Source organism: Drosophila willistoni, assembly GCF_018902025.1.
Source record: "Drosophila willistoni isolate 14030-0811.24 chromosome 2R unlocalized genomic scaffold, UCI_dwil_1.1 Seg167, whole genome shotgun sequence".
NCBI classification, from domain to species: domain Eukaryota; kingdom Metazoa; phylum Arthropoda; class Insecta; order Diptera; family Drosophilidae; genus Drosophila; species Drosophila willistoni.
The window spans coordinates 12,920,340-12,944,002 of NW_025814050.1; the positions used below are offsets into that span (position 1 = coordinate 12,920,340).

The 23,663-nt window shown below is 37.9% G+C and overlaps 10 protein-coding genes across 10 annotated transcripts; 6 read left to right on the top strand and 4 right to left on the bottom strand.

The window, feature by feature from the left end:
- Window positions 1-3,506: 3,506 nt before the first annotated feature.
- On the top strand, window positions 3,507-6,955 carry LOC6642582 (protein-glucosylgalactosylhydroxylysine glucosidase). The gene is made up of 6 exons (XM_023175690.2): window positions 3,507-3,606; window positions 4,533-4,912; window positions 4,974-5,661; window positions 5,721-6,239; window positions 6,289-6,782; window positions 6,856-6,955. The coding sequence occupies exons 1-6, from the start codon at window positions 3,512-3,514 to the stop codon at window positions 6,903-6,905; spliced, it is 2,226 nt and encodes a 741-aa protein (XP_023031458.1). The 5' UTR covers window positions 3,507-3,511; the 3' UTR covers window positions 6,906-6,955.
- Window positions 6,903-10,176, bottom strand: LOC6642583 (U4/U6.U5 tri-snRNP-associated protein 1). The gene is made up of 5 exons (XM_002064853.4): window positions 9,103-10,176; window positions 8,484-9,031; window positions 7,616-8,419; window positions 7,323-7,548; window positions 6,903-7,259 (listed from the first exon to the last, which is right to left on the bottom strand). Exons 1-5 carry the CDS (start codon window positions 10,108-10,110, stop codon window positions 7,104-7,106), a joined length of 2,742 nt encoding a protein of 913 aa, XP_002064889.2. The 5' UTR covers window positions 10,111-10,176; the 3' UTR covers window positions 6,903-7,103.
- A 167-nt stretch (window positions 10,177-10,343) lies between these two features.
- On the top strand, window positions 10,344-11,245 carry LOC6642584 (mitochondrial cardiolipin hydrolase). Its single transcript, XM_002064854.3, has one exon. It carries the CDS (start codon window positions 10,420-10,422, stop codon window positions 11,179-11,181), a length of 762 nt encoding a protein of 253 aa, XP_002064890.3. The 5' UTR covers window positions 10,344-10,419; the 3' UTR covers window positions 11,182-11,245.
- Window positions 11,215-11,646, bottom strand: LOC26530246. The gene is made up of 2 exons (XM_015178517.3): window positions 11,542-11,646; window positions 11,215-11,482 (listed from the first exon to the last, which is right to left on the bottom strand). Exons 1-2 carry the CDS (start codon window positions 11,554-11,556, stop codon window positions 11,243-11,245), a joined length of 255 nt encoding a protein of 84 aa, XP_015034003.1. The 5' UTR covers window positions 11,557-11,646; the 3' UTR covers window positions 11,215-11,242.
- A 276-nt stretch (window positions 11,647-11,922) lies between these two features.
- On the top strand, window positions 11,923-12,765 carry LOC6642585 (augmin complex subunit dgt2). The gene is made up of 2 exons (XM_002064855.3): window positions 11,923-12,196; window positions 12,253-12,765. Exons 1-2 carry the CDS (start codon window positions 11,965-11,967, stop codon window positions 12,702-12,704), a joined length of 684 nt encoding a protein of 227 aa, XP_002064891.1. The 5' UTR covers window positions 11,923-11,964; the 3' UTR covers window positions 12,705-12,765.
- Window positions 12,766-12,878: 113 nt separating this feature from the next.
- LOC6642349 (polycomb protein esc) lies at window positions 12,879-14,532 on the top strand. The gene is made up of 3 exons (XM_002064856.4): window positions 12,879-13,215; window positions 13,281-13,491; window positions 13,551-14,532. The coding sequence occupies exons 1-3, from the start codon at window positions 12,956-12,958 to the stop codon at window positions 14,445-14,447; spliced, it is 1,368 nt and encodes a 455-aa protein (XP_002064892.1). The 5' UTR covers window positions 12,879-12,955; the 3' UTR covers window positions 14,448-14,532.
- A 7-nt stretch (window positions 14,533-14,539) lies between these two features.
- On the top strand, window positions 14,540-16,488 carry LOC6642350 (nucleoporin nup45). The gene is made up of 2 exons (XM_002064857.3): window positions 14,540-14,968; window positions 15,029-16,488. Exons 1-2 carry the CDS (start codon window positions 14,850-14,852, stop codon window positions 16,143-16,145), a joined length of 1,236 nt encoding a protein of 411 aa, XP_002064893.2. The 5' UTR covers window positions 14,540-14,849; the 3' UTR covers window positions 16,146-16,488.
- LOC6642351 (transcriptional adapter 1) lies at window positions 16,182-17,554 on the bottom strand. The gene is made up of 2 exons (XM_002064858.4): window positions 16,513-17,554; window positions 16,182-16,449 (listed from the first exon to the last, which is right to left on the bottom strand). The coding sequence occupies exons 1-2, from the start codon at window positions 17,349-17,351 to the stop codon at window positions 16,323-16,325; spliced, it is 966 nt and encodes a 321-aa protein (XP_002064894.1). The 5' UTR covers window positions 17,352-17,554; the 3' UTR covers window positions 16,182-16,322.
- Window positions 17,555-17,900: 346 nt separating this feature from the next.
- LOC6642352 (pre-mRNA-processing factor 40 homolog A) lies at window positions 17,901-21,112 on the bottom strand. The gene is made up of 6 exons (XM_002064859.4): window positions 20,498-21,112; window positions 20,208-20,440; window positions 19,090-20,144; window positions 18,650-19,018; window positions 18,498-18,578; window positions 17,901-18,435 (listed from the first exon to the last, which is right to left on the bottom strand). The coding sequence occupies exons 1-6, from the start codon at window positions 20,932-20,934 to the stop codon at window positions 18,151-18,153; spliced, it is 2,460 nt and encodes an 819-aa protein (XP_002064895.1). The 5' UTR covers window positions 20,935-21,112; the 3' UTR covers window positions 17,901-18,150.
- Window positions 21,113-21,353: 241 nt separating this feature from the next.
- On the top strand, window positions 21,354-23,318 carry LOC6642353 (lactosylceramide 4-alpha-galactosyltransferase). Its single transcript, XM_002064860.4, has 2 exons — window positions 21,354-22,079; window positions 22,141-23,318. The coding sequence occupies exons 1-2, from the start codon at window positions 21,502-21,504 to the stop codon at window positions 22,721-22,723; spliced, it is 1,161 nt and encodes a 386-aa protein (XP_002064896.1). The 5' UTR covers window positions 21,354-21,501; the 3' UTR covers window positions 22,724-23,318.
- The last annotated feature ends 345 nt before the right edge of the window (window positions 23,319-23,663 follow it).

A 23,663-nucleotide genomic window follows, 5' to 3' on the forward strand; every position in this document is an offset into this window, starting at 1 on the left:
ATACATGATTGTCCTTTTACTTAAACAGCTTAAGCCTTAATCAAAGTTATATATTAATGAAAATAAATACCACATTGAAGTGAATTTAAGTGCATAAAATGAATCTAATAAAATAAATGCATTAATCCGCTGTTTACACATTTGAAAAATATAACTAAATATAGTGTTGATTAGCAAACGAAGAAAATATATATTTAATTTTAATTTAAACCACTGTTCATATCATATTTTAAAGGTTAAGATATTAATAATGTTTGGCTCTTACTTGTGCCTATGAGTACGGAAAAATGCGTTACAGATTTACTTAAATCAACAACTCTATTTAAACCCTTGGAATATTTACAATATAATCCATCACAACTTTGATTAAACACATATTAAAATCAATTTTCACTGATAATTGTCTTGATGGAAACACAAATAAAAAAAATATTAAACTAAGTGCAATTTAATAGATTAGATTTTAAAGGTTAAGATATTAATAGATTACTGATTTACTGATACTTTAGTTTACTAGGCGAATGATTTTTCACTGTGAAAGCCATAAGAAATATATTTGTAGATATACATATAGTGAAATACATATGTACATATGTATATAATCATGTTTAATAGTTATTTACTTTCGAGCTAACTCAATTTGCTTATATGAGTAGGCATAATAAAAATGTGCTTCACATTAATCACTTCTTAGTTTCAGAGAAGTGATTGCTTTTAACCAAAACTACTACATAAATAGTCATTGTCACTCGGTTTGTTAGTGTGAAATGCATAGATTGTTAGATGAAGGAAATCTTTACAACCAAATATAAAAACAAGCCATAAAAACAGATTTTAGTAGAGCTTTCATTCGGACAAGCAAACAATTAGCATGAAGTAAGACAAATCAATTTAAGATACAAATGATTCGATTGCAAATTAGCAATGAACTTTAAGATATATATTCCTCATCTTGCTCTATGCTAAACCTAGTTGAGAATTACAAGGAAATGAAGCGGAAAAGCTTACCCGAAGCTCAAACCATTAAGCAAAGATTAAGATCCATGAGCATTATCTTTCAATTCTTTTGTGGTCCATCTATGATGTAGACAAATATGTTTTGCTATATAAACTAGGTATAAATGTATGTATATAAATTGTTATTTGAGCAAACAATTGCTGGTGTTCATTTTGGGCCGACAACGACAACGACTAAGCCCATTGCCCATGTGCCTATGTACCACAAAAAGCGGAAACTCATTGGCAACGCTTCGTTGCGTAAATTTCTCGACGCGACTTTTCGACCAACAGGTTAGCAAAAACAAAAACAAAAAAAAAGAAGTAGAAAGAAACCTAAACAAAAAAAAAAAGAAAAAAAACACAAAATCTGACGTTAAAACCACCAACAAAATGGCTGACTAACAACAGAAAACAAAATAGCAGCAACAAGAAAGACAAAAAAAAAACAAAAAAAAAATTGTTTTAATATTTCAGTTACGCTTCGACGATCCAAAACATCGCGATAGAGCCCCAGCCCTCTCTGGACTTCTTGAAAACTAACGAGCTTATATACCATTAGGGGGGAAGCCACAACTCGAAAAGGGTAAATCACAGAGAGATGCCAGATCTCGTGCCAAGCAACCGCAAGACAGAAGTTTTTCTTTTTTTTTTTTCCTTTCGAACACCTGAGCATTTCTTTATGGATCTTGAGCAGAAAACCCATCGCGGCGTAACGTCATTAAAAATTTTAAAGTTAAGATATATTATGCTATATGGGGGAGGAGGTTTTCATAAACAAAGATCGGCTATACATACATAGGTACATATATGTACACACAACACATAATTTGGCACGCAAGAAGTCACGATGAGCGCGCCGTATCGGTTATAGTCGGGTTAAAGTCGGGTTCTTTTATTTGGTTACGCTTCGTTGTTAAGTTCAAGATGGCGTTGAATTTGGCTAATATATGTCTATTATTATTTACAAAAACCACTAAGAAAAATAAGTCCAAACGTTCATATATCATGTTTTTCAAGATGAATGTTTTATTTTTAGGAAAAATCCAATATGCCTTATATAGGCTAGTTCTGTTTCTGGAACATAATTTTATGTACATACTCTTACTAAAAAATTATCATTTGTCAAACATCATTAAATGGCCAAATATCAAATAGTTCCTTAGAAAACCACGATTATTTAAAATATAAAGGTGAAAAGAGGCGTGGCAAGAATTTTGAATAAACTTGATCTGCGTACATAATACACAAATGTAATGATAATGATCAAAAATATAAACTTATGGGGTCAGCTTAGCTTGCTTTTAAACTTTAATGAAATTTGATTTCTCGAAGTCTTACTTATGGGTCCATAGGGACAAGGACATGTCTCTCTGTGTGTAAAATATCTTATAAGTTATTTACAGCTTAGAGTAAATAGCTTATAAGATATTTTGTTATATAACATACTAAATATCATTCAGATTATTAATCTTTAAGAGAAAACCAAAGGAAAAAAATTTAAAAATCTAAACATTAACTACTTTGATTATGTTCATAAATTTTATATATCATTAGCACTTAAGGAAATGTTCAGTGAAATCCTGTACCTTAAGCAGCTTTATATATATTTCATATAAACATTTTTTTGTTTGTTTTAACAGATATATATGTCGATTACTTTTGTCAAGTGTATGTATGTAGTAACCTTTAGGTATTTCTATGTGGGAATATAAAACTACGCCAGGTAAGGTAATTAGACTCAACAACAACAAAAGTCATAATTACCCTCAGCTGCTACTTACTTGTAACTAGAAATTATAAAAATATCATCATATAAAAAATATGAGAAAAAAAATGAGAAATCTAGACTATAGCCCACCCAAAGAACGCACACACAAAGATCATGCCGAGAGCCACCACCTGAGACCTTTAATGACTTTTTTGTCTTCTTCTGTGAATATCTCTCTCATGGCATTAGAAGATTTCTCATAATTGTCCCCATCTATCTCTTTGGGTCATTCCTAATCTTCAGTTTGATTATCTCTGTGTAATAAAAACTAAGTCAATGGTTATGACTTGAGAAAATATTATTGACATCGCAAGAAAAGAATTCCATGCCTAAAGGTGATAATGTTTGGCTCTTACTTGTGCCTATGATGAGCCAATGAGTACTGAAAAATGCGTTACAGATTTACTTAAATCAACAACTCTATTTAAACCCTTGGAATATTTACAATATAATCTATCGCAGCTTTGATTAAACACATATTAAAATCAATTTTCACTGATAATTGTCTTGATGGAAACACAAATAAAAAAAAATATTAAAGTAAGTGCAATTTAATAGATTAAACAACAATTTGCCATACGGTGCTCTTCACACTTTCTACCAGTCCAACAGATTATGAACTTATCACCATCGTTCCTTATCATTATTCAAGTAACTGCAGCAATTGGCGAAAGCCACTTGAATCAACGACTATGTATAATCAATTGTTCGTTTCAGTATATTCTTGACATTTAAACGAAAAACATGTTTAAATTCATATGGCTGGCAGTTGGATTCGTTCTGCTCGGAAATTTCTCAAGAGCTGAAACTCCAGAAGCGTATCTACTACAAACCCATACGTAAGTTAAGGTGAAGAGTTAAAAAACAAAATTATGATTGAAAATAAGACACTTACTTACTTTCGAACATCCAATGGAATTATAAAAAAAAAAAAAGAATTCAAAATTACTTAAAAAGTAAACAGAAAACGTAAGTCGTAGAATGTCTTATAATTTTTCCCGATTTTTGAGATATATTTTCATTTTATTGTAAATTTGACTCCATTTCTTTTAGAGTACAACAACATAACTTCAGTATTTATTAGTGTCAAACTAAGTCTCCAAATTAAAAGACCTAAAAATTATACAGATAAATCAGCTTATCATTAGGCTCTAAATTGCTAGTTTCACCAGAAAGCAACTACGTGAAATAGTTCATAGAATTCTCTATTATAGTTAAGATTTTGGTAAGATGTCATAAATTTGTGTTCAGTCTGATTAGACAGATTTTTTAAATATATCTATAGAAAAAACAGCCAAAGCTAATATGACCCCATTGACGATTCATAATTTTACTGCGTAATCAACTACCAAACAGAATATTTCAAAAAATTTACCTAAAAGTACTTTTGAGTTAAGAAAATAGGAATTAAACGTTATAATTTTATGGCCAGCAACGTGAGTCTTTACCTTACTTTAAGGGTTCTAGAATATAGCTCCATATCCAAGTATATCTAATACTGATGATAATGATAATAATAACTCAAATTTTTAGCCTCTGTTACCCATCTAGCCCCTTAAACGATAATCTAGTTCCATTAACTATCTTTTTTATAAACAAAACAAAATTTAATTGAAAATTCAAAAAGAGAGCCTTTGTTTTTTTCTATCTCAAGTTAATAAATTTCTGAGATCTTTCTTCTCTAATCTAATAAACCGAAATAGAATTTTCTTAAATAAATTCGCACAGACGTCTAATTCTAAAACTTTAAAATAACATTTTGCAGACTTCCATCTGATCTAAATTTTATGCCCACTTTGGGTAATGGTCATCTGGGTTATACGGTTTTCGGAGATGCCATTTTCATGAATGGTGTCTACAATGGAGCCGGTGGCAATAGCAAAAGAGCTCGTATACCCAATTGGCTTAATATCAGCGCAGTAGTTTGCGATAGATTTGGATGTGCAACGGATGACGATGAGTTATCTACAACGAATGATACCCTTTATGAGATGGATCTGCGAGATGGTTATTTTCGTTATCGCAAAGACTATAAGAAGCTGGGAATAACTCTTGAACAGCGATCATATCCACATAAGTATTTCAATCGTGCTCTTGTATATGAAGTGGTGGCCAGTAGACATGCAACCACAGCGCGATCAAATGGTAAGTTGACATAATGTGGAACTTTGAGATAAATTGTACCATTTTGTCTTTGTTTCTGCAGCTCCTCAGTTTCTTAAGTTGAGCCAACATCCTGGCATTGCTAGTGATGCCTTTGAATTTGTCGTCCTGAACAATGGCAGCAATGCCAAAGGAGATTATCGTGTAATTCGTGGTCGTACTCAGGTCTTGGAATTTGAAAGATTCCAACCACAGCCACATGAAATTTATATTCTATTCAGTCAATCTTTGGAGGAACCTCTACAAATTGAATGGCCCACATGGCAGATGGAAATAACTCATCGTATCATAATCTGTATAGATCGAGAGCAAAGTGTGGCATTGAAGGATCTGCAAGATGCACTTGAATTGAATTTCCAGGATCTGCATCAAAAGCATATTAAGAGATGGCATGACTTCTGGGACAATGATTTCTCCATCAGAATTGCTGGAAATTCTCTGGAATTGTGGCAAATAGCGAATGCAGGAATATTCTATTTGGCCAGTTCGTTGCCATCTTTGACCACGAATCAAAAGAATGAACCCTTCGATGGTCTTAGTCCAACTGGTCTGGGACGTGGCAATCTCGAGGCAGACTATCAGGGTCATAGTTTTTGGGATACAGAGATCTGGATGCTGCCGGTGGTTACACAATTCGGCTACGATTATGCCAAAGAGGTTTTGGAGTATCGCAGCCGTAAATTAGAGGCCGCCAAGTATAATGCCTATGCCAAGGGTTATAAGGGAGCGAGGTGAGTTAAAGATGAGGGTTATTTTATAGCCTTTAACACTACTTAATTGCTTGTATTAGATATCCCTGGGAAAGCGCCTATACGGGCACAGAGGTTACCAATCCCTGCTGTCCGGAAGTAGCCCAACAGGAGATCCATATATCTGCTGATATTTCCTTTGCCCTGCAAAAGTTCTTTGCCCAATCGGCGGATTTTGATTGGACATGTGATAAAGCCTGGCCCATTGCTGCCGAAGTAGCTGAATTTCTGGTTAGCCGTGCCGCCTGTGAGGAACTAAAACAAGTGTGCCATTTCCTCAATGTCATGGGTCCCGACGAGGATCATGCAAATGTCGATGACAATGTCTATACGAATGCCATGGCAAAGATTGCTTTGGAATTTGCCGTATGGGCTGGTGGAATGTGCGGTAACGCAAGCACTGAACTCTTTGAAAAATGGCAACAAGTTAGCAATCGTTTGTTAATCCTACGTGATGTGGACTTGGATTATCATCCGCAACATGAGGGCTATAAACTGAATACGGAAGTAAAGCAAGCGGATACAATTCTATTGGGTTATCCATTGCGTTTCGATAAAAGGTAAGAACAAAGATTCCACAAGTCTTGATAACCCAAAATTCCATTGCAGCTCTACACATCTGAACGATCTAAAGTATTATGCCAATGCCACTCGAGAATCCGGACCAGCCATGACTTGGTCCATGTTTGCGGCCAACTATTTGCGTACATCGGAGGATTGGCGGGCAGATGAATACTTTGAGCGTGGCTACAAGAGCTATGTACGTCCCGAGTTCAAGGTATGGAGTGAAACGCCCATTGGCTATGAGGGGTCAGCCAATTTCTTAACCGGCATCGGTGGATTTCTACAAGCTCTAATCTTTGGCTATGGTGGATTAGATTTCTATCGTAGTGGGAATCAAACAACAATGGAAAATTCTGGCGTATTAATGCCACCCAACGTTGAAGAGGTGGAAATTAATTATATACGCTATGGAGATAGCAAATGTCGTTGGATATATAAATCGCATTCATCATTTATGGATTGTGGTTATAGGAAATCGGGCAAAAAATTCGAAATGCTGCAGGGTAACAAAAGAACTTTGTTGGCCACAAATTTCAATGGTAGGTACAATTAGAAAATTATTTTGTTTCGTTAAAATAATTAATTGTATTTTTGCTTAATTTTTTTTTATAGTGACTCATCGCAAAGGCGATCCACCCATCTATATAAATTTGATGAACTAGTTTTCACATTTGTATTTGAATTAAATATAATCAGGACATATTTTCAATTAGGTTTTTTCTTTTTTTTTTTTTTTGCATTTGGTTTGAGACGTTGTGTATGTATGTATTGTATTTTGTGGGATTTTGGGAAGTTACTATTGCATTTGGTTATGGTATAAATCATCCTGTTATGGTTTGCCTTTCTTTCTTTTTGTGTTCTTATTTAAACTTGGCTATGGGTGCGCCACCGACACCAGATGTAGTTTTATTGCTGCCACTAAGGACGACATAAGCGGTTTTAGTTTCCTTTTGCTTCTGCTGTAGCATAGTCAGAGTGCCCAATGGAGTGTCTGTTGAACTCATGGTCTTCATTAACTGTGAGAGAAAGATTTAATTAGATTTTTTATTTAATTTTATGCATATCTGTTGCCAACTTACCCCATCTTGTTCCATTTTCTTGAGACGCTTCTCAATCTTATTTTTACCTGGACCCTTGCCATGGAATTTGTGCGAGAGATAGCGGAAGGCTTCTTTAAGATTCAAGATACGACCATTGTCATCAATGTAATCCAGTTTGACATTAGGTTTAAAGGTCTCCTTGTCTTTAAAGTCCATAATTGGACCAGAATGAAAACGATCTCGACGACCAACTTTTTCCTCTTCCCTAAAAACGAGAATATATGGAATTAATATATATGAAAAATGTGGTTAAGTTTACTTGATAAACTTACCCAGCTGCCTTGTCTTCAATGGAATAATTCTTGGCCTGCAGATGGGCCATTTTTGTATTACTTGGCCTGTTTTTCTCCTCCTTTTCGAGATAGCCCTTCGATAGGGCCAGCCTCAAGGCATTTGCCACACCAGCGCCCACATCTGGCTCTTCATCTAAGATGGCACGATCTTCCAAATCATCACCCAGATTATCAAAATCAGCTGGTTGCATTACTTCATCTGGATTAACAGAATTCCATGTGCCATGGCCATGACCACTGACTGATGCCTCATCCCCATGACCATCCATATGCTCATCCATTTGCTGTTCATTATTATCAAAGTCCATCATATCATTGGAGTCTTCATTACGATTACCAGCCATACCATATGTGGGTATATCACCCAAAGTACGGCAAAATTCAGCCGTAGCATTTAATACGATATTATTATCTGTACCACTCAATATGATACCCGATGTGGCCGAGTTAACTTCTTGTACGGGTTCTGGCTTAATATCCCTTTCGATAGCAGCCACATCGATGGGCAATGATTTCTTAATAATATTCTCCTTTTGTTTTAGTCTACGTGCTTTGGATAAAACACGCTCCAGATCATCATCGTCATCGAGTTCCAATTTAATTTGCGTGGACTTTGTTTCTTGTTCCTCGTCTTTCATTTCTATATCGTCGGCATCACGATAACGTCCATGACGACTGCCAAAATTTGAAGAACCAGATGTAGATGGCTCTGCCAATTGTTCTAGATCTTCCGCTTTGAGCTTTTGGCGCAATTTCTTGATCTTTTTCTTGGGTTTCTTAAATCTAAAAAAAAAAAAACAAAAGAGTTTACACAATTGTTTTGCTTGTATTATTTTTAAATACTTACGTAGCCAACTCCGCCGTGCTGTATGTATCTGATGCCAGCTGTAAATTCGTGTCCTGTAACGTTTCCAAACGTTTACCGGCCAATTTGGTTTTTATCTCCAGAAGTTTGCGTCGTTGATCTCGCTGCTCTTCTACATTCTCACCAATTACAAAATTCTTGCGCTTCTTTGGCTTTCCATCGATATCATCATCATATTTCTCCAATATGGAACGCTCTATGGGATTACCCAGTTCATCGTATTGCTCTTCATAGACATCATAGCCGTAGCTCAGAGGATTTTGTTTCTTGTTGGCCACATTCTTCTTATAACGCTCATCGTCAAGCATATTAACATTAACCAGAGTGTCGCCATCCTCTTCGTTGAGTACATCCTGATCCTTAAGGGTTAATATAACAGTACGTCCCTCACCGAAATCATCCATATCGTGGTCAACGCGTAAACCTTTTAGACTATTATCGCCATAGGCACGCTGGCGAGCTTTTTGCTTTTCCTCTTCAACCATTTCGGCTACACCGAATGCCTCATCTAGCTCCTCTAGCTCTTTGGCCTGCGAAATTAAGATAAAAGATAATTAAAGTTAATCCAATGAATTTTTTTTTTGGCGCTTTTCGCTTTTACCTTTCGCTTTGCCTCTTCCCGTTCATTAACAACTCGCTTATTACGATCCACCCATTTGGATGTGTTATCGGTTTCTTCGTCAGATTCACCCAACGTTTTGATCCGTGCTAATCTCTCTTCGAGAAAACGTTTTTCCTTACGCAGGTTTAGTTTATCTCTAAGCTTTTCTGCCTGTTTCTTCTCCTTGATATTATCGGCAGGTTTATGCAAAAATTCACCCCATTCATCTTTGTAGGATGAGAGATCTTTTTCACCCGAGGATTTGGCATGTGATTCACCATGACTAGAAGCCGCAGAAGATGATTTAGTTGGTCCACTATCCACTTCAAGTGGTTTCAGACCTAGCTTGGCACGAAGTTTATTTGTCTCCTCAATCGACAGAACATCACCAGCTCCATTGTCGGGTATGGGCGAATAGGACCGTGAAGATGATGATGATATGGTTGGTGGTGGAGGTGCCGCGTCACGCCTTCGTGAAGTTGATGGCGGTGGAGGGGATTGGCTACGTGATCTTTCTCTGGGACGTTCTTTTTCACGCATCATCCGCTTACGAGACTCTCGCTCACGATCCGACTCACGCTCACGACGACGCTCATAGTCCAAATGTTTGGATATCTGCGGAGGTGGCGGAGCAGAGACTTCCGTCTCACGATCCCTCTCACGGTCTCTTACCCTTTCTCTAATTGTAGGGGGTGGTGGTGCCTCCCTCTCTCTGACCCTGGTTTTGGCATGCTCTATGGGCACTTCGACGCAATCTGAGCTATCGGAATCTGATTCCTCCAGCGATATGACTTCACTGGCACGGCCTCCACTGCCACTCTCACCACCTTCCCTCTCCCTGTGCCTGTGATGCTTGTGTCGATGTTCCTTATGCTTCTTGTGTCTGTGATGCCTGTCCAAAATTTGGACCTCATCCTCCTCGACACCCGAACGCCGCTCCAGGGAACGCGAACGATGCCTGTGCTTCTTATCCTTTTTGTGCTTCTTTCCTGCAGATGAGGACCCCATTTTTTATCAAACTCGTCCAATTATTTTTTTCTGTAGCTTTTCAGAAAAAAATATTATAAACGTTGTGATTGCTAGTGATGGCGATATACTACGCCGATAAATATCGAATTAACAAAATAAGTGAAAATAGCTATTTTTCATAATATTAAAATCTAGCTGTAGACGCTTCATTTTTATCGTTTGGTAATCGGCCAAATTTCCGCTAAATAAACAGAACTGTTGTGTCATCACTAATTTATCTCAATCTAATTGTCATAGGCGCTAAATACAATTTTTGACAAGTGATAAAGAATATTGGATATAAACGATATGAATTTCCCAGAAATTATTGCTCTTATGAAAAGCCATCCCATTGCGACGGTAGTTACTATTGGTGTAGCATCCGAGGTAATTTGGAGAACATATATTTACCTACGCAAAAATGCATTCACACCGAAACGAAAAGTACACGAGGTTCTTTTTTTCAATGAAAAAGGAGGAAGTTGTTTAGCGGAACATCTAAAAAGCTCAAATAAGAAGCCCAGGCCCACGAAATTTCCAGATTCTGAATGCCCCAATGAATTCTGCACCTCAAAACACTCGAACCGCATTGCTTATGAGATGGATCAAGCGCAGTATTCCATAGATTTGGCCATTTACACTTTAACTTCCGTCACCCTTATAGAAGCTATAAGTCGGTCATTGGAACGAGGTGTTATCGTTAGACTTATCAGCGACCATGAAATGGTGGACTCGACGGGTTCACAGATTCGTACCATGGTCGGTTCCCGTATCCCAGTGCGTTGCCCTGATACCAACAGCATGATGCATCACAAGTTCTGTGTCATTGATGGAGAAGCTCGTGTTAATGAAATTATAGAACTTAAGAAGCGAAAACATGTGCGTCCCTATAACAGCATTCTGATAAGTGGATCGGTTAACTGGACCAGACAGGGACTCGGAGGCAACTGGGAGAACTGCATCATTACCTCTGATAAAGTACTGACCAAATCGTTTCAAGCGGAGTTTCGTCGCATGTGGAATGCATTTAAATCGACAGCTAATACAGTATCTGCACAAAAAAAAAATTGAATGAATAAACGCAATCTAAACAACTTACTTAAATAAGGTTCTATAATAAAATTGATGCAATTTATTTAGCTTGTTGTTTTAATTTCTCTACACGTCTCGTAAAGTGCTCTTTGAGACCATTTAGTCGTTCGATCTCAGCCCTTAAGTCCATATATTCCAAATAGGATAAACCTTTCATGATAATTTCATTTTTTAAATTCAAAACTCGTGCGACTTCCTTTTGTTTCTTTTGCAGTGCGGCCAGTTTTAGTGTTTGACTGGAATCTTTGGGTGCCTTGGATTTTTTTGATTTTTTGGGTTTCTGATTATTAAGAATGAGACTTATTAGAGTTTAACAAATTAAATTTTATTTCAAATTACCTTAATTACATCCATTGTTATTTATTTATGTTTAGCCATCCGCGTGTTGCAAAGAATAGTGCTAAACGATGCTGCCGACTTGGAGATTTTTCTGCGGCTTAGCTAGGAAAGCTTTAAATTAACTTTTTTCAATATTTTATGGTTGAACTACTATGTTGATATACGAAAATTAAGATATTATAATAAACGGAAATTCATAAATAAATTAAAATTCATTACGTTTTTAATGATATAGCAAAACATTTAATATCGATTCCATTTGAGTTATAGCTAAATTAGCGGTTTATTTAAATCAACCGTATTGAATACAAAATGGAGACTAGAGGTGAGACATCAATCGATTGCACCCTATTGACAACAACAAGAAACATCAAATTGAAATTTGTGTTTGTTTTGTAAAATTTGTGTCATTATTTTTTTTAAATGGACAGCCTATCGGCCACGGTTTTATCTGCTGAGACAAAAAATTTGATCGAGACTCGTAACCATGAACTAAAGCGTGTGCTGAAATTAAAACTTTTGCTGGAGCTAGTCCGGACTTTAGATTTGGGCCCAAACCCGAGTCCTGAGATTAAGCGAGCTCTAAAATTAGTTTCCATAGGCGAATACATATGCCCGGGTGAAGGTCAAGAATTCAATCGAGAGAATTTGACAGGTATACCTCAAATGTTTAAACAGTAAAGATATGTTTCACATAAATGTCTCATTTAGGAACCGATCTCAATTACGCTGATCGCAAGGCGTTGATGTCCAAATTTTCTGCTCATCTGCGCACAACTCTGACACCAATAGCTGATGAAGGCCGTAAACTACGTTCCGAATTTCCTGACGCATTTAACAATGACTGTGGGCTTAGTACAGGACAAAAAGAAATTATACGACTAGAAAAAGAACATCGCGCTTGCTTAGAAAAGTTGGTGGAAAAGCTGAGCCGTAAATGTAAACTACTTCAGACAGCAGCAGACCTCAAAATGGGGCCACATTTGGCAAACGAATTGAAGCTTCAACAGGCGCAGGCGCATCTGATGCAAACGAAAGCAGAATTATTGCGCAGCTTCCTTACAAACGAGATTGCGACCAAGACAGAGCACAGTGTGAAGGCTCACAAAGAGGTTGAACAATATCTAGATGAACTATTGAGCTTAAAAAATAATTGCCGTTGAGCAGAAATCCCATAGAATAATATTGATTTACCAATTTAGAATAAAAAATAAGTAACAAGTATTTTTAAAGGTTTTCAAAGTAAATCGCCCTTAACGTGATTTTTAGCCTAAAGGAAGCCAAAGCGGCTGCTCCGACGAAATGTCAGACGCAGTGGCGGCATCGATATATTGTTGTTTTCGTCCACCTCTAGTGGCGGCGGTGGCGATTAAGTTTTGGTAAAGAAAAAAGCGTTTAAGCGCAATCTTTTAAGATGACTGAAACTTTTGACAGTCAACCCGAGTCACAAATTGAAGAGCTACCTCCTTTGGAAGATCAAATTTTGCATGATTTGGAAGAGCATGAAACCACGAGATCGAAATCTTCCTTAGAACTGGATCGCGATGAGACGGCCAGTGTATTTAGCACAACAACAACAACAACTCGTAGTAAATCACCAAATACGCGAAAATTGAACCGGCTTTGTCGGCGGGCAAAAGCACCGAAAATTGTTCAACCGCTTTACAAATACAGGTAGGAGAAACTAGCAAAAGGGTCAAGGATATACTGATGGTGATAATCTTCCATGTCGTTTAAAGCTATCATGTTCGCGAGGATCATAATCATCAAATCTTTGGAGTGCAATTTAATCCATTTCTGGATAGAAATCAATTAGTCTTTGCCACTGTGGGCAAGGATCGAGTGTCCATTTATGAGTGTGTTAAGCAGAATCCGACATCTAGTTCTGATGATGAAGAGGATCAGCCAGAACATGGAATACGTCTGCTGCAGGTCTATGCGGATCCAGATGTAAGAAAACAACCAAGTCAATTGAACTTCTCTGTTTAAAGATTGTGTTCTATCCTTAGACAGACGAAAGTTTTTATACTTGCGCCTGGTCTTTTGACACCGTTTCCGGTGATCCAGTGCTGGCCGCTGCCGGTTACCGTGGTGTGATTCGCATTTTTAATCCCCTGAAGCATCAGTGTAGCAAAAACTATATTGGACATGGTCATGCCATTAATGAGCTGAAATTTCATCCAATATTACCCCAATTGCTGCTTTCTGGCAGCAAGGATCACTCGTTGCGTCTGTGGAACATTCAAACAGATGTCTGTGTTGCCGTGTTTGGTGGTGTCGAAGGACATCGCGATGAGGTATTGTCCATTGATTTCGATTTACGTGGGGATCGAATTATGTCCAGCGGCATGGATCACTCTTTAAAGTTGTGGCGCCTGGATAAACCAGAGATCAAAGAAGCCATCGCGTTGAGCTCCAATTTCAATCCAACTAAAATGACCGGCCCATTTCCGACAATCAAAGAACACTTTCCCGATTTTTCAACTCGCGATATACACCGCAATTATGTGGATTGTGTTCAATGGTTTGGGGACTTTATCTTTTCGAAATCCTGCGAGAATTCCATAGTCTGCTGGAAGCCTGGTAAACTAATGCATGAGATTAAAGCGCAGGATGCCACCACTACCACCACGGTCCTGCATCATTTCGATTACAAGATGTGCGAAATTTGGTTTGTTCGCTTTGCCTTTAATGCCTGGCAAAAGGTTTTGGCTTTGGGCAATCAATTGGGCACTACATTTGTGTGGGAACTCGACTGTAACGATCCGAACCTAACCAAATGCAGTCATTTGATTCATCCAAAATGCAATTCCACCATACGGCAAACATCGTTCTCCAAGGATGGCTCAATCCTAATTTGTGTTTGCGATGACAGCACTGTCTGGCGTTGGGATCGTGTAAATTGAGAAAATTAAGAAAGGAAACAAGATCTGAGATCATGGACAACTGCAGTATATACATATAACAATAGGAATGTATTTAATATATATTTATTTTTTAAATCTACCAACAGCTGATGGTAGTCAGTGATGATAGAAAAAAAGTAATTTCTATCGTTAAATCTGGCTATCAATCGAAATTTAGCTGTATGGATATTAAGGTCCAAATGCTGACTAAAAAGGAAAGAAAACTATTTTAAGGCTTAAAATAATGACACATATTTAAAATATTTTAATAATAGTAACCATATTTATATTTTTCAAACACAAAAAAAAAAAAACATTTATTATTGAACGTCAATAATACGTCGAATCGAACAAAAACCGCTAAACGTGTATAATTATAGCCTAAGTGTCCAGCACTGACAAATGCAAATGATTGCATTTGAAAATTGTTTTGGCAAGCAAAACATGGGAGTTTGCAGATTTTTTCAAACTGGCAGTTGCCGTTATGGAACAAAGTGTCATAATGAGCACTTTGATATTAAGTAAGTCAACTAATCAAAATGAAAACCACGATCTAATACATAAAACAATAATTTTCTTAGGGAGTATTTGAAAGCCGATGTGGAATCAGCTTTCAATGGCAAAATGTGGCCATTTTCGGTTTACGGCCCGTTTAAGGATAAAACAAATTTTCCCAATTTCATTGAGGATCAATCCTTTGAAGAAGTTCGTCTGATGTGCTACGATGCCAAACGGAATAATCAATTCGATCAATTCCATGTACAATTCAACAGAGAAGTAATGGAGGCCACCAATAAAATGAAAAGTTTACTACAAACGACCCCACAAATAATTGATGTAATGATCAAGATCTATAATGCACCCGATGGAGCAGCACCACCAGTGGCAACCAATAGTTTTGGCTCAACCGGATTGACCAATCAAACGACATCAATCTTTAGCAAACCGACACTTACTGCTGGTAATATATTTGGTGGTAATACTTCCGTCGGTGTCGGTGGTGCTACCACAAATAGTATCTTTGGTGGAGCTACCCAGAATCAGAATGCCAATAGCATCTTTGGTGGAGCAGCTGCAGCAACCCAGAATATGTTTGGCCAGCAGCCGCAACAGCAGCAGCAGCAACAACTACAACAACAACAGGCATCTATATTTGGCAATCAACAAGCACCAACAACCAACATCTTTGGTCAGCAACCTCAAGTCCAGGCTCAGGCTCAACCATCGATATTTGCCCAGACCGTGCAACAACAGCAACCAAATCCATTTACTCAACCAAATACTGGAGGTGAAAATATCTTTGCCAATGCACAGCAAGCGAATCCATTTGCACAGGCAAATGCAGGTGGCCAAAATGCATTTGGTTTTGGGCAACAAAACCATTTTGCCAATCAAACTCAGCCTGCATTTACCGGATTTCAACAACAACAACAACAACCGACGCAACAACAACAGCCACAGATGCCAGGATTTGGTGTTCCTCAAGCCCAACAGCCACCAAGTGGCTTCTTTAGTCAAGCATCAGCCGGATATGCACCACAACAGCATGCCATGCAGCAGCCCATACAAGCACAATCCGGTCTGGGCATGTACAGTCAGCTAAAGGATTTGACGGCGGAACAATTGGAAGCATTCAAAGCTGAATTCTTTGCTCAAGGAATGGTGCCATTTGATCCGCCGCCACGTGAATTTTGTTAATACTCGTTTTAAATAGTCAATAGTTTATGTTTCAAGTTCTTGGAAGATACAACAAATCTCTATATATGTATTATTTGTATATATTGGCAAACAATTTTTCCAAAATCTAAATATTTGTTTTTCGTTTCTTACTTTGATAATTAAATATACCTATATAATTTAAATCTAACTTAAATACTAATGCATCATCATATTGAGACGTTCCATATTGATGGAATAGACTGCATGGGAGCCTATAAGATTGCGATCACGAAAAGCTTGTTGGCAATCCTTAAGAGTGATCACTGTACGCTCACTGGGCTCACTGCGAAAAATAATGACAATTAAATATACATAAAAAATATATGGAAAGCCATTTAATTCTTACACTTCCTCACAGGCGGACAGGAAAACTATATCATCATTCTGTCTTCTCATGAAATTCGCCGTATTTAGCTCCTTGTCCAACTCTAGAGGTGTATCATCAACCTTTTGCCTTGTGACTGTATTCCTTAGCGATGGATCACGCAATGGAGCACCCACATCATAATAGAAATTACCTTCACCGCTTGTCTTGTAATGTTTTCTTTTCCGTATAATCGATGCTAAGAGATCTTTGAGTAGCACCTGAACAGCCATGGCCACATATTCAGCGACATTGTCATCGACAGCAACCAGACCAATCTCCCAGGCACCAATTAAGAAGCGGCCCATTATAAATCCTGCATCGGGCAGGAAGAGTTCATGTGCACAGTAACGTTGATTGGGTAATTGTTGTTGCAATCCTTCCACTGTACTTGCTGCCGATCCGATTGAAGCTGGTGGTCGTATCACTTGCATATTATCCTCGGGCACGAATTCCAAAACATCGGAGAGTTCAAAATTCAAACGATCGGCAAATGTACGAGAATTGCGTTTACGTTTTCGACTGCTGCTACTCCCGCTGGCACTTGCGCTGCTTCGCTGGTTATTACTTTGCATTTGGTAATTGGTGACGGTCTGCTCCAGCGGAGCAAATGCATCGATTTTGTTGAGCAGCGCCAGCAGGAATTGATTGTGTAGATGCAATTGCGTGGGATTCATTATTTTGCGCGATTCGGCATCAAACTCCTCTTTGGTCCAGCGATTGCGAAACCAATTCTTCATGTTGGCCCTGTAGCGCTCCCAATTGTCACCCAAAGCCGTGGCCAGGGCATCCTTGGTGACTAGCACTTTATCCGTTAGCATGATTTCACAATTGTTTGTTTACTATCTTACACCCAGGGAATATTTTCTTTTGGCTTCTAGGATAAAAATTCCTAACAAAATAACCAAGTGTAAGATCTATTCAACGCCACAGCACATTAATGAAATGAAGCAATAATATTATTAACTAATTTAATTATTTAATATTGTTAAAAAGAAACACACAGCAAATAAACAACTTGAATTCGCTCAAATTTTACGAATATTTGCTCAAGAATTACGAATAAATTCGCCGCTTCTTAAGTTGCACTTCGATAACAATATATTTTGTGGTATTTTTAGTATTTTTCAAATCCAAGAAAATCGAAATTATTTTTAACCGTTTCACGATCAAAAATTTATATTTAGATTTTTTTTATCAGATTTAAAAGAATAAAATACTTTTTTTTCGAGCAGATTTAAAATAAAGAAAATACAAATTTTACTAATCACCAACAAAGTTTACAATAAGGGGAAGCACACCTGAAAGCCTGAAAAGGGTTTTTATTTTTCTTTTTTAAGAACTGTACAAAATTTATCATTACGAATTTATTTATTTATTTTTTCTTTAATTTTTTATTTTCATATTATGTTTTGCATTGTTTTCCTGCTTTGCATAGACACAAAGATCATTAATAGGCTATTAATTAAAATTTGACTTTGTTATACTTAAAACTTTCTTTTTTTTACATTCAAACTTAAGTGATCTAAAGAGAAATATATATGTATATATATATAATTAGCATCAGAAAAAGATATTGATAAATGAAAGATGATGATAGACGAGAATTGTACGGAAAAATCATTCATCCAACTGTTCGTTGAGTTGTGCCAGAAGAGCAGCCCGTTTTGATTCCAATTCGCCATCGCTTAATGTCAAATCCTCTTGCCGGGATACAGGCGATTCCGGTGGAGATTGGGCAGGACTGTGACGATGCCGTTTACTACTATCCTTGTCTTTTTTGGCTTTCTTTTCCTTTTTCTTTTTCTTGGCTGGTGAATGAGAGTTGGAATCGTTTTGATGTAAACCTGTTGTCGGTGATTGAATACCACCAGCAATAATTGCACTTTCCGATTCACAAGAAGACTATAAATTGCCATAATTAATTATTTGTTAAATTTTGTTTAATTTAATTATTAATTACTTACACCTCGAAACTTGTTTTTACGCTTCTTTTTCTTCTTTAACAATTTTTCGCTTTCTCTGCTGTTTATTGAGCTAAGAGAGTGCTGTAAAGACCGAAAGAAAAACTCAAAGATTATAAAATATATTTAGTTAAAAACTTTGATCATCTACTAACCGATCTTGATTTGGACCGTTTGGAACGTTTGGCTTTCTCCACCTCGGCCAATTCATTCTCAATATCTGATCGTGATGTGGAGCGCACACGCTTTTTATGTTTCTTATTCTTTTTCGATTTACGCGATCGCGAATGATGATGACTGCAGGCATCTTCGCTTTCTTTAATGAAATCTTCCCAGATTTTCTCGACACCAATTTCCTTTTCGTACAGAGCAAACGCTTCTAGATGTTCGACCAGTTTTTTGGCACTATCATAGGATTCGGCCACAGAAACATTCGCTTCCAGCCAAGCGTTCTTTACCTCATTCTCCAATTTCCGTAATCGACGAACTTCTTCTTTCAGACGTTCCTTCTCAATGGCCTCCGCCTAAAAGTATAAGAAGAGATTTTCAATCCTTTTAGATTAAATTGAAATTGGATAAAGTATGTTTTATTTACCTTTTCCAGAAGTGAATTGTAGGTAAGTTTCACATTGCCCGCATCAAGGCTAGCGGAACGCTTATCCTCACACACCACAGTGGCGAAATCTTCAAATGAGGTTTTCGCCTGGACGAGAAATGCCTTTTCCTTGAGTATTTCACGTATGATTTTCTTTTCATCATGAAATCTAGCTTTCAAATTCTCCACATAAAACTTAAATAGATCCAGCGGTGTGGATCCACTTTGGCCGAGCATGGCGGAGAAACGTAAATCCGCCGATATAATCGGATATAGCTCGACCCATAGTGACATGGAGGTAAGTTTACCTTCTTCGTGCAGGGAATCAAGTAGAGCAAGAAATGAATCGCGATTTTTACGCTGTTGCCGCTTCACTCGTTTCTTTTCCCTCTCACGTTCTTCATCCTCTTCCTTCTCCAGAGTGCGTATATGCTCTTCAAATACAATTAAGGCATCTTCTTTATCCATGCCAAGGAGGTTTACATCGTTCTTGAAGTCGGTGTTGTCCAATAGCATTACCTGGGCCTCGGACCAGGTGGTGGCAAAGTTAATAGATGTCATCGATTCTAGTAATTCACCCAGAACTTTCATATTTCGCTTTTTCAGGACACGCGCTTCTTCCTTTTCACGTTTGGCCAAATTGAACATACAATCTTCGTAGATATCTCGTCGATCTGGTTCTGGCACTGTCGTCCACAGACGATTACTGGCAAAGACCTCCTCACAGCGGAAATACTTCATTTGCGAATTCATTTTGTCGCTGGACATAAGGAATTGCTCCAGATCCTCTTTGGCCTTTTTGGCCCTCAGCCGAGACTCTTCTCTTTCGTCTTTCAGCTTTTGCGTTTTGTAGGCATTGAAGGTTTGTTTGCGTTCATTGAGAGTTTTGAAAGAGCTATATCGCGGATCCTTTGATATAATCTTAACACATTGATCCCAATTGGCATTGGATGGAACATTTCTTTCACGTAACAGCTCTTTAAAAGCCTCAATCGCTTCTCGCTTATCCTTAAAAGTGACTGGAGCAGAAGCCGCCGTTTTATCATTTTTCTTAGCTGTCCAGAGAAATAAATGTCAAATGAGTGAGAGAGAGTTCTTTGGAATATTGGTCTTCTTACCATTCGTTTGAGGCACCTCAATGGCAGCTAATGTAGCTGCCATAGCCTGATCCAGAGCCGAGGATGAGTTCTCATTACTACTGGGCGTTAAAGGCGAATGAATCTCTGGGGTGGGTATCCTTGGAGCTGGCGGCAGTGCTGTGGGCAATATACTTGCCAGTGCAGCATGTGGCACCATGCCCGCCAGGCTAGAAGAAGTCATGGCTGCAACTGCTTTTGCAGCAGCGGCGGCTCTGTGAAAAATGTGTGTGAATATATAGATAGATTTGTCCAATTTCATTGCTACTCACTCTTCTGCCTTAGCTTTGACTTTCATATCGACATATTCGGGAGGCGGTTCCCAACATGTTTCCTTAGTGGCCACATTGTGATAATACACTTTGCCAGCATCTGAATGATACTCTTTCCATGGACATTGAGTGTGCAACAATTCGGCTGGGGTCATCAGTGCTTCTGGCTTCTCCCATGAACTTTGCTTGGTATTTTGATTGTAGTAATAGGATCGACCATCGGGAGCCTTGTGCTCTGTCCATTCCGTATGTGGTCCCAAAACTCCAAAGGCAGCTGCTAAATCTGGCGGCGGGTGGGGGGCAGCAAAACCGGGCGGTGGAAATTGTGGTACCATGCCGGGAGCAGCCGGTGGCGGGTGCGCGTATGTGCCAACACCGACACCTCCTCCTCCACCACCAACGACAGCTCCATTGCCAGCGCTAGGAGGAACATTCATTTCACTATTTTGCTATATTTGTAAACAGAATTCAACGTTGCTACGTCTACCGAATGGTTGCGTCTACGTTGCAGCGTCAGCCAATTCTTTGTTTTCCCAATAGTTGCAATTTAATACAGAAATCAAAAAAGGAAAACTCTGCCAATGCCGCATTTGAGGGCACCACAACTTCGCTTCGATAACCAGGGTTGCCCATGAAGCCATATCGATTCATAACGGAACCTGCCAACTCTTGGTTAAATATTTAATGGCAATGAATAAGAAGTACTCATTGTTCAATTACTAAAATTATGTACATATATGTATATAAAACATTATTTATACAAAACGGTATCCATTTTAATATATAATAATTAAAAAATATTTTTACCGGCGAATTCAAAATTTATGAACCAGTACCAAGATGCCGAACCAGAACCAGTATCCCTTGCAGTAAATAGGGTGCAACAAAAAGAAAAACAGCACAACCAAACTAGTTGCTAAACACATTTGTTGTTATCTTGAAAATGATCATTTGGACTTAATGAGTAAAAAGGCCAAAAGGTTGGCCATCATTATTACATCGAAATGTTTCTACGACTGCCCATGAGTTTGGCGCGCTTCCTGAATAATGGACGCCTGCGAATACTACTCCTCTTTCTGATCGTTCTGCTGGTTCTGGGTATTTGCATCACATACAATAATTGGCCAACCGATGCTGAGCTTTGCTTTAGGGATGTAACCCCAGCAATATCTAAGTTAGAAGCAGATGAACATATTGCATTAGAAGATGTGCTTTTGGGACATCCCAAACCAAGAGCCGGTCGGAGCATATTCTTCCATGAGACCAGTTGCCATCTGTTCAGAAAGGAGGAGCGGAAGCAGGGCAAGAAAAAAGAGTACAAATTACTACAGCTGACACCACGTCAGGCCTGTGCCATTGAGTCCGCCGCTCTCCATAATCCGAATTTCGACATTTTTGTCCTATTTGCCGATCCCACCTATAAAGTGACTAAATGGCGAAATGGCAGCCTAGAACAGTCGCCATTGATCGAAGCCATATTGGGTTACAATAATGTACATTTAAGAAGCTTGAATCTCTGGACTTACTCGGAGGGTACACCTATCGAGGCGTGGTTCAAGGACGGTCAACTGTTTCAATCCAGGTGAATTAACGACAAATTGTTCATTAATCTATTAATTATTCGAATTGATCTCTGCATGCAGATATTTATTCTCTCATTTATCGGATTTTCTGCGATATCTCACTTTATATCGCTATGGTGGCCTCTATTTGGATATGGATGTGGTGGTGCTTCGCAGCATGGAAGATATTCCACCCAATTACACTGGCGCCGAATCTCATAGCTCTCTAGCTGCTGGTGTCATGAATTTCGCAGCTCACGGCTTTGGTCACGAAATCGCCGAATCTTGTCTACGGGATTTTCAACAAAATTTCGATGGCAGCGATTGGGGTCAAAACGGTCCGGGAGTCATAACTCGTGTAGCCCAAAAGATTTGCGGCACTCAGGACATTTCGTTAATGATTGAGGATAGCAAACGTTGCCTTGGTTTTAAAGTATATTCTCGTGGCGCTTTCTATGCCATTCCCTGGAGGCAGTGGCAGGATTTCTTTGAACCCCACAAACTGGAAACGACTATGGCCCGTGCCAAAGACTCGTATGTGATTCATGTGTGGAATAAGCACTCGAGTAAATTAAAAATTCGTTATGGTACTAAATCCGCCTATGCACAATACGCCGAATCGAATTGTCCTCGTGCTCTGGCAGCATCTGGGGAATATTTCTAGGTAACAAAAACTAGTTCAAATGCTTTTCTGTTGTTGTTTTAGGATTAAGCAAAAACCACCCACATACCAAAAATATGTATTATTTTGTGAGAGCATCCAGCTTTCCAATGGTTGCTTAGTTATAATAATTTGTTTTTATTTTAATTTAGCCAGGCTTTTCCAAACAACATTACCAAAACATAACATAACAAACAAAATAAGTTGCTCCCAGCTTGAAACTGAATCTGAATCAAAAAATATTGTCACAATTTATGATTTCACTCGAATTGAATAAGCAATATTTTGAATATCAAAAAATGTATACTATATAATAGTAAAAATTAAGGCAGAGCAGAAATGGATGTATATGCATAGTATATGCAAAATCTATATTTTTCTATATGTTTATATAATTTTTTTATTGTTTAAGTGGGGAAAAAAATGAATTTTTGAAGGAAATCTCTGTAACAAATAATCGAACAAATAATAAGTATAATAAGTATATAATCTCTACTCTAATTGTGAAATTTATGAATCTATTTGAGATGGATATTCTACTGAGTGTATACAATTTTCATACCGTATTTGAAATACAAAAATAAATGCATTAACTCAACCTAGGAAGTATAATATTTTTAAAGTTCTTATGTTTGTATATTAGAATCTTATTCAGGATTGGTTAAAGAATTTCAATGTTTGAATATGACGCATGGAAAATATATGCATATTATTATTACTGTTATCAGTAAAGGAAATATGCTTCTAAATTGAGTTGTGTACGATTAAACATTTGACCACTAATCATACACCACATACATAGATGGGGACAAACGCTGCTTGGCCCAGCTCCGAAAATAATTTAGTCACTAAATTTTTGTTCCATGACTAGGCTAGCGTTTGCAATAAAAATTTTAGAGACTAAATTATAACATAGGAAGTGTATGCGTAAGCTCTGTTGATT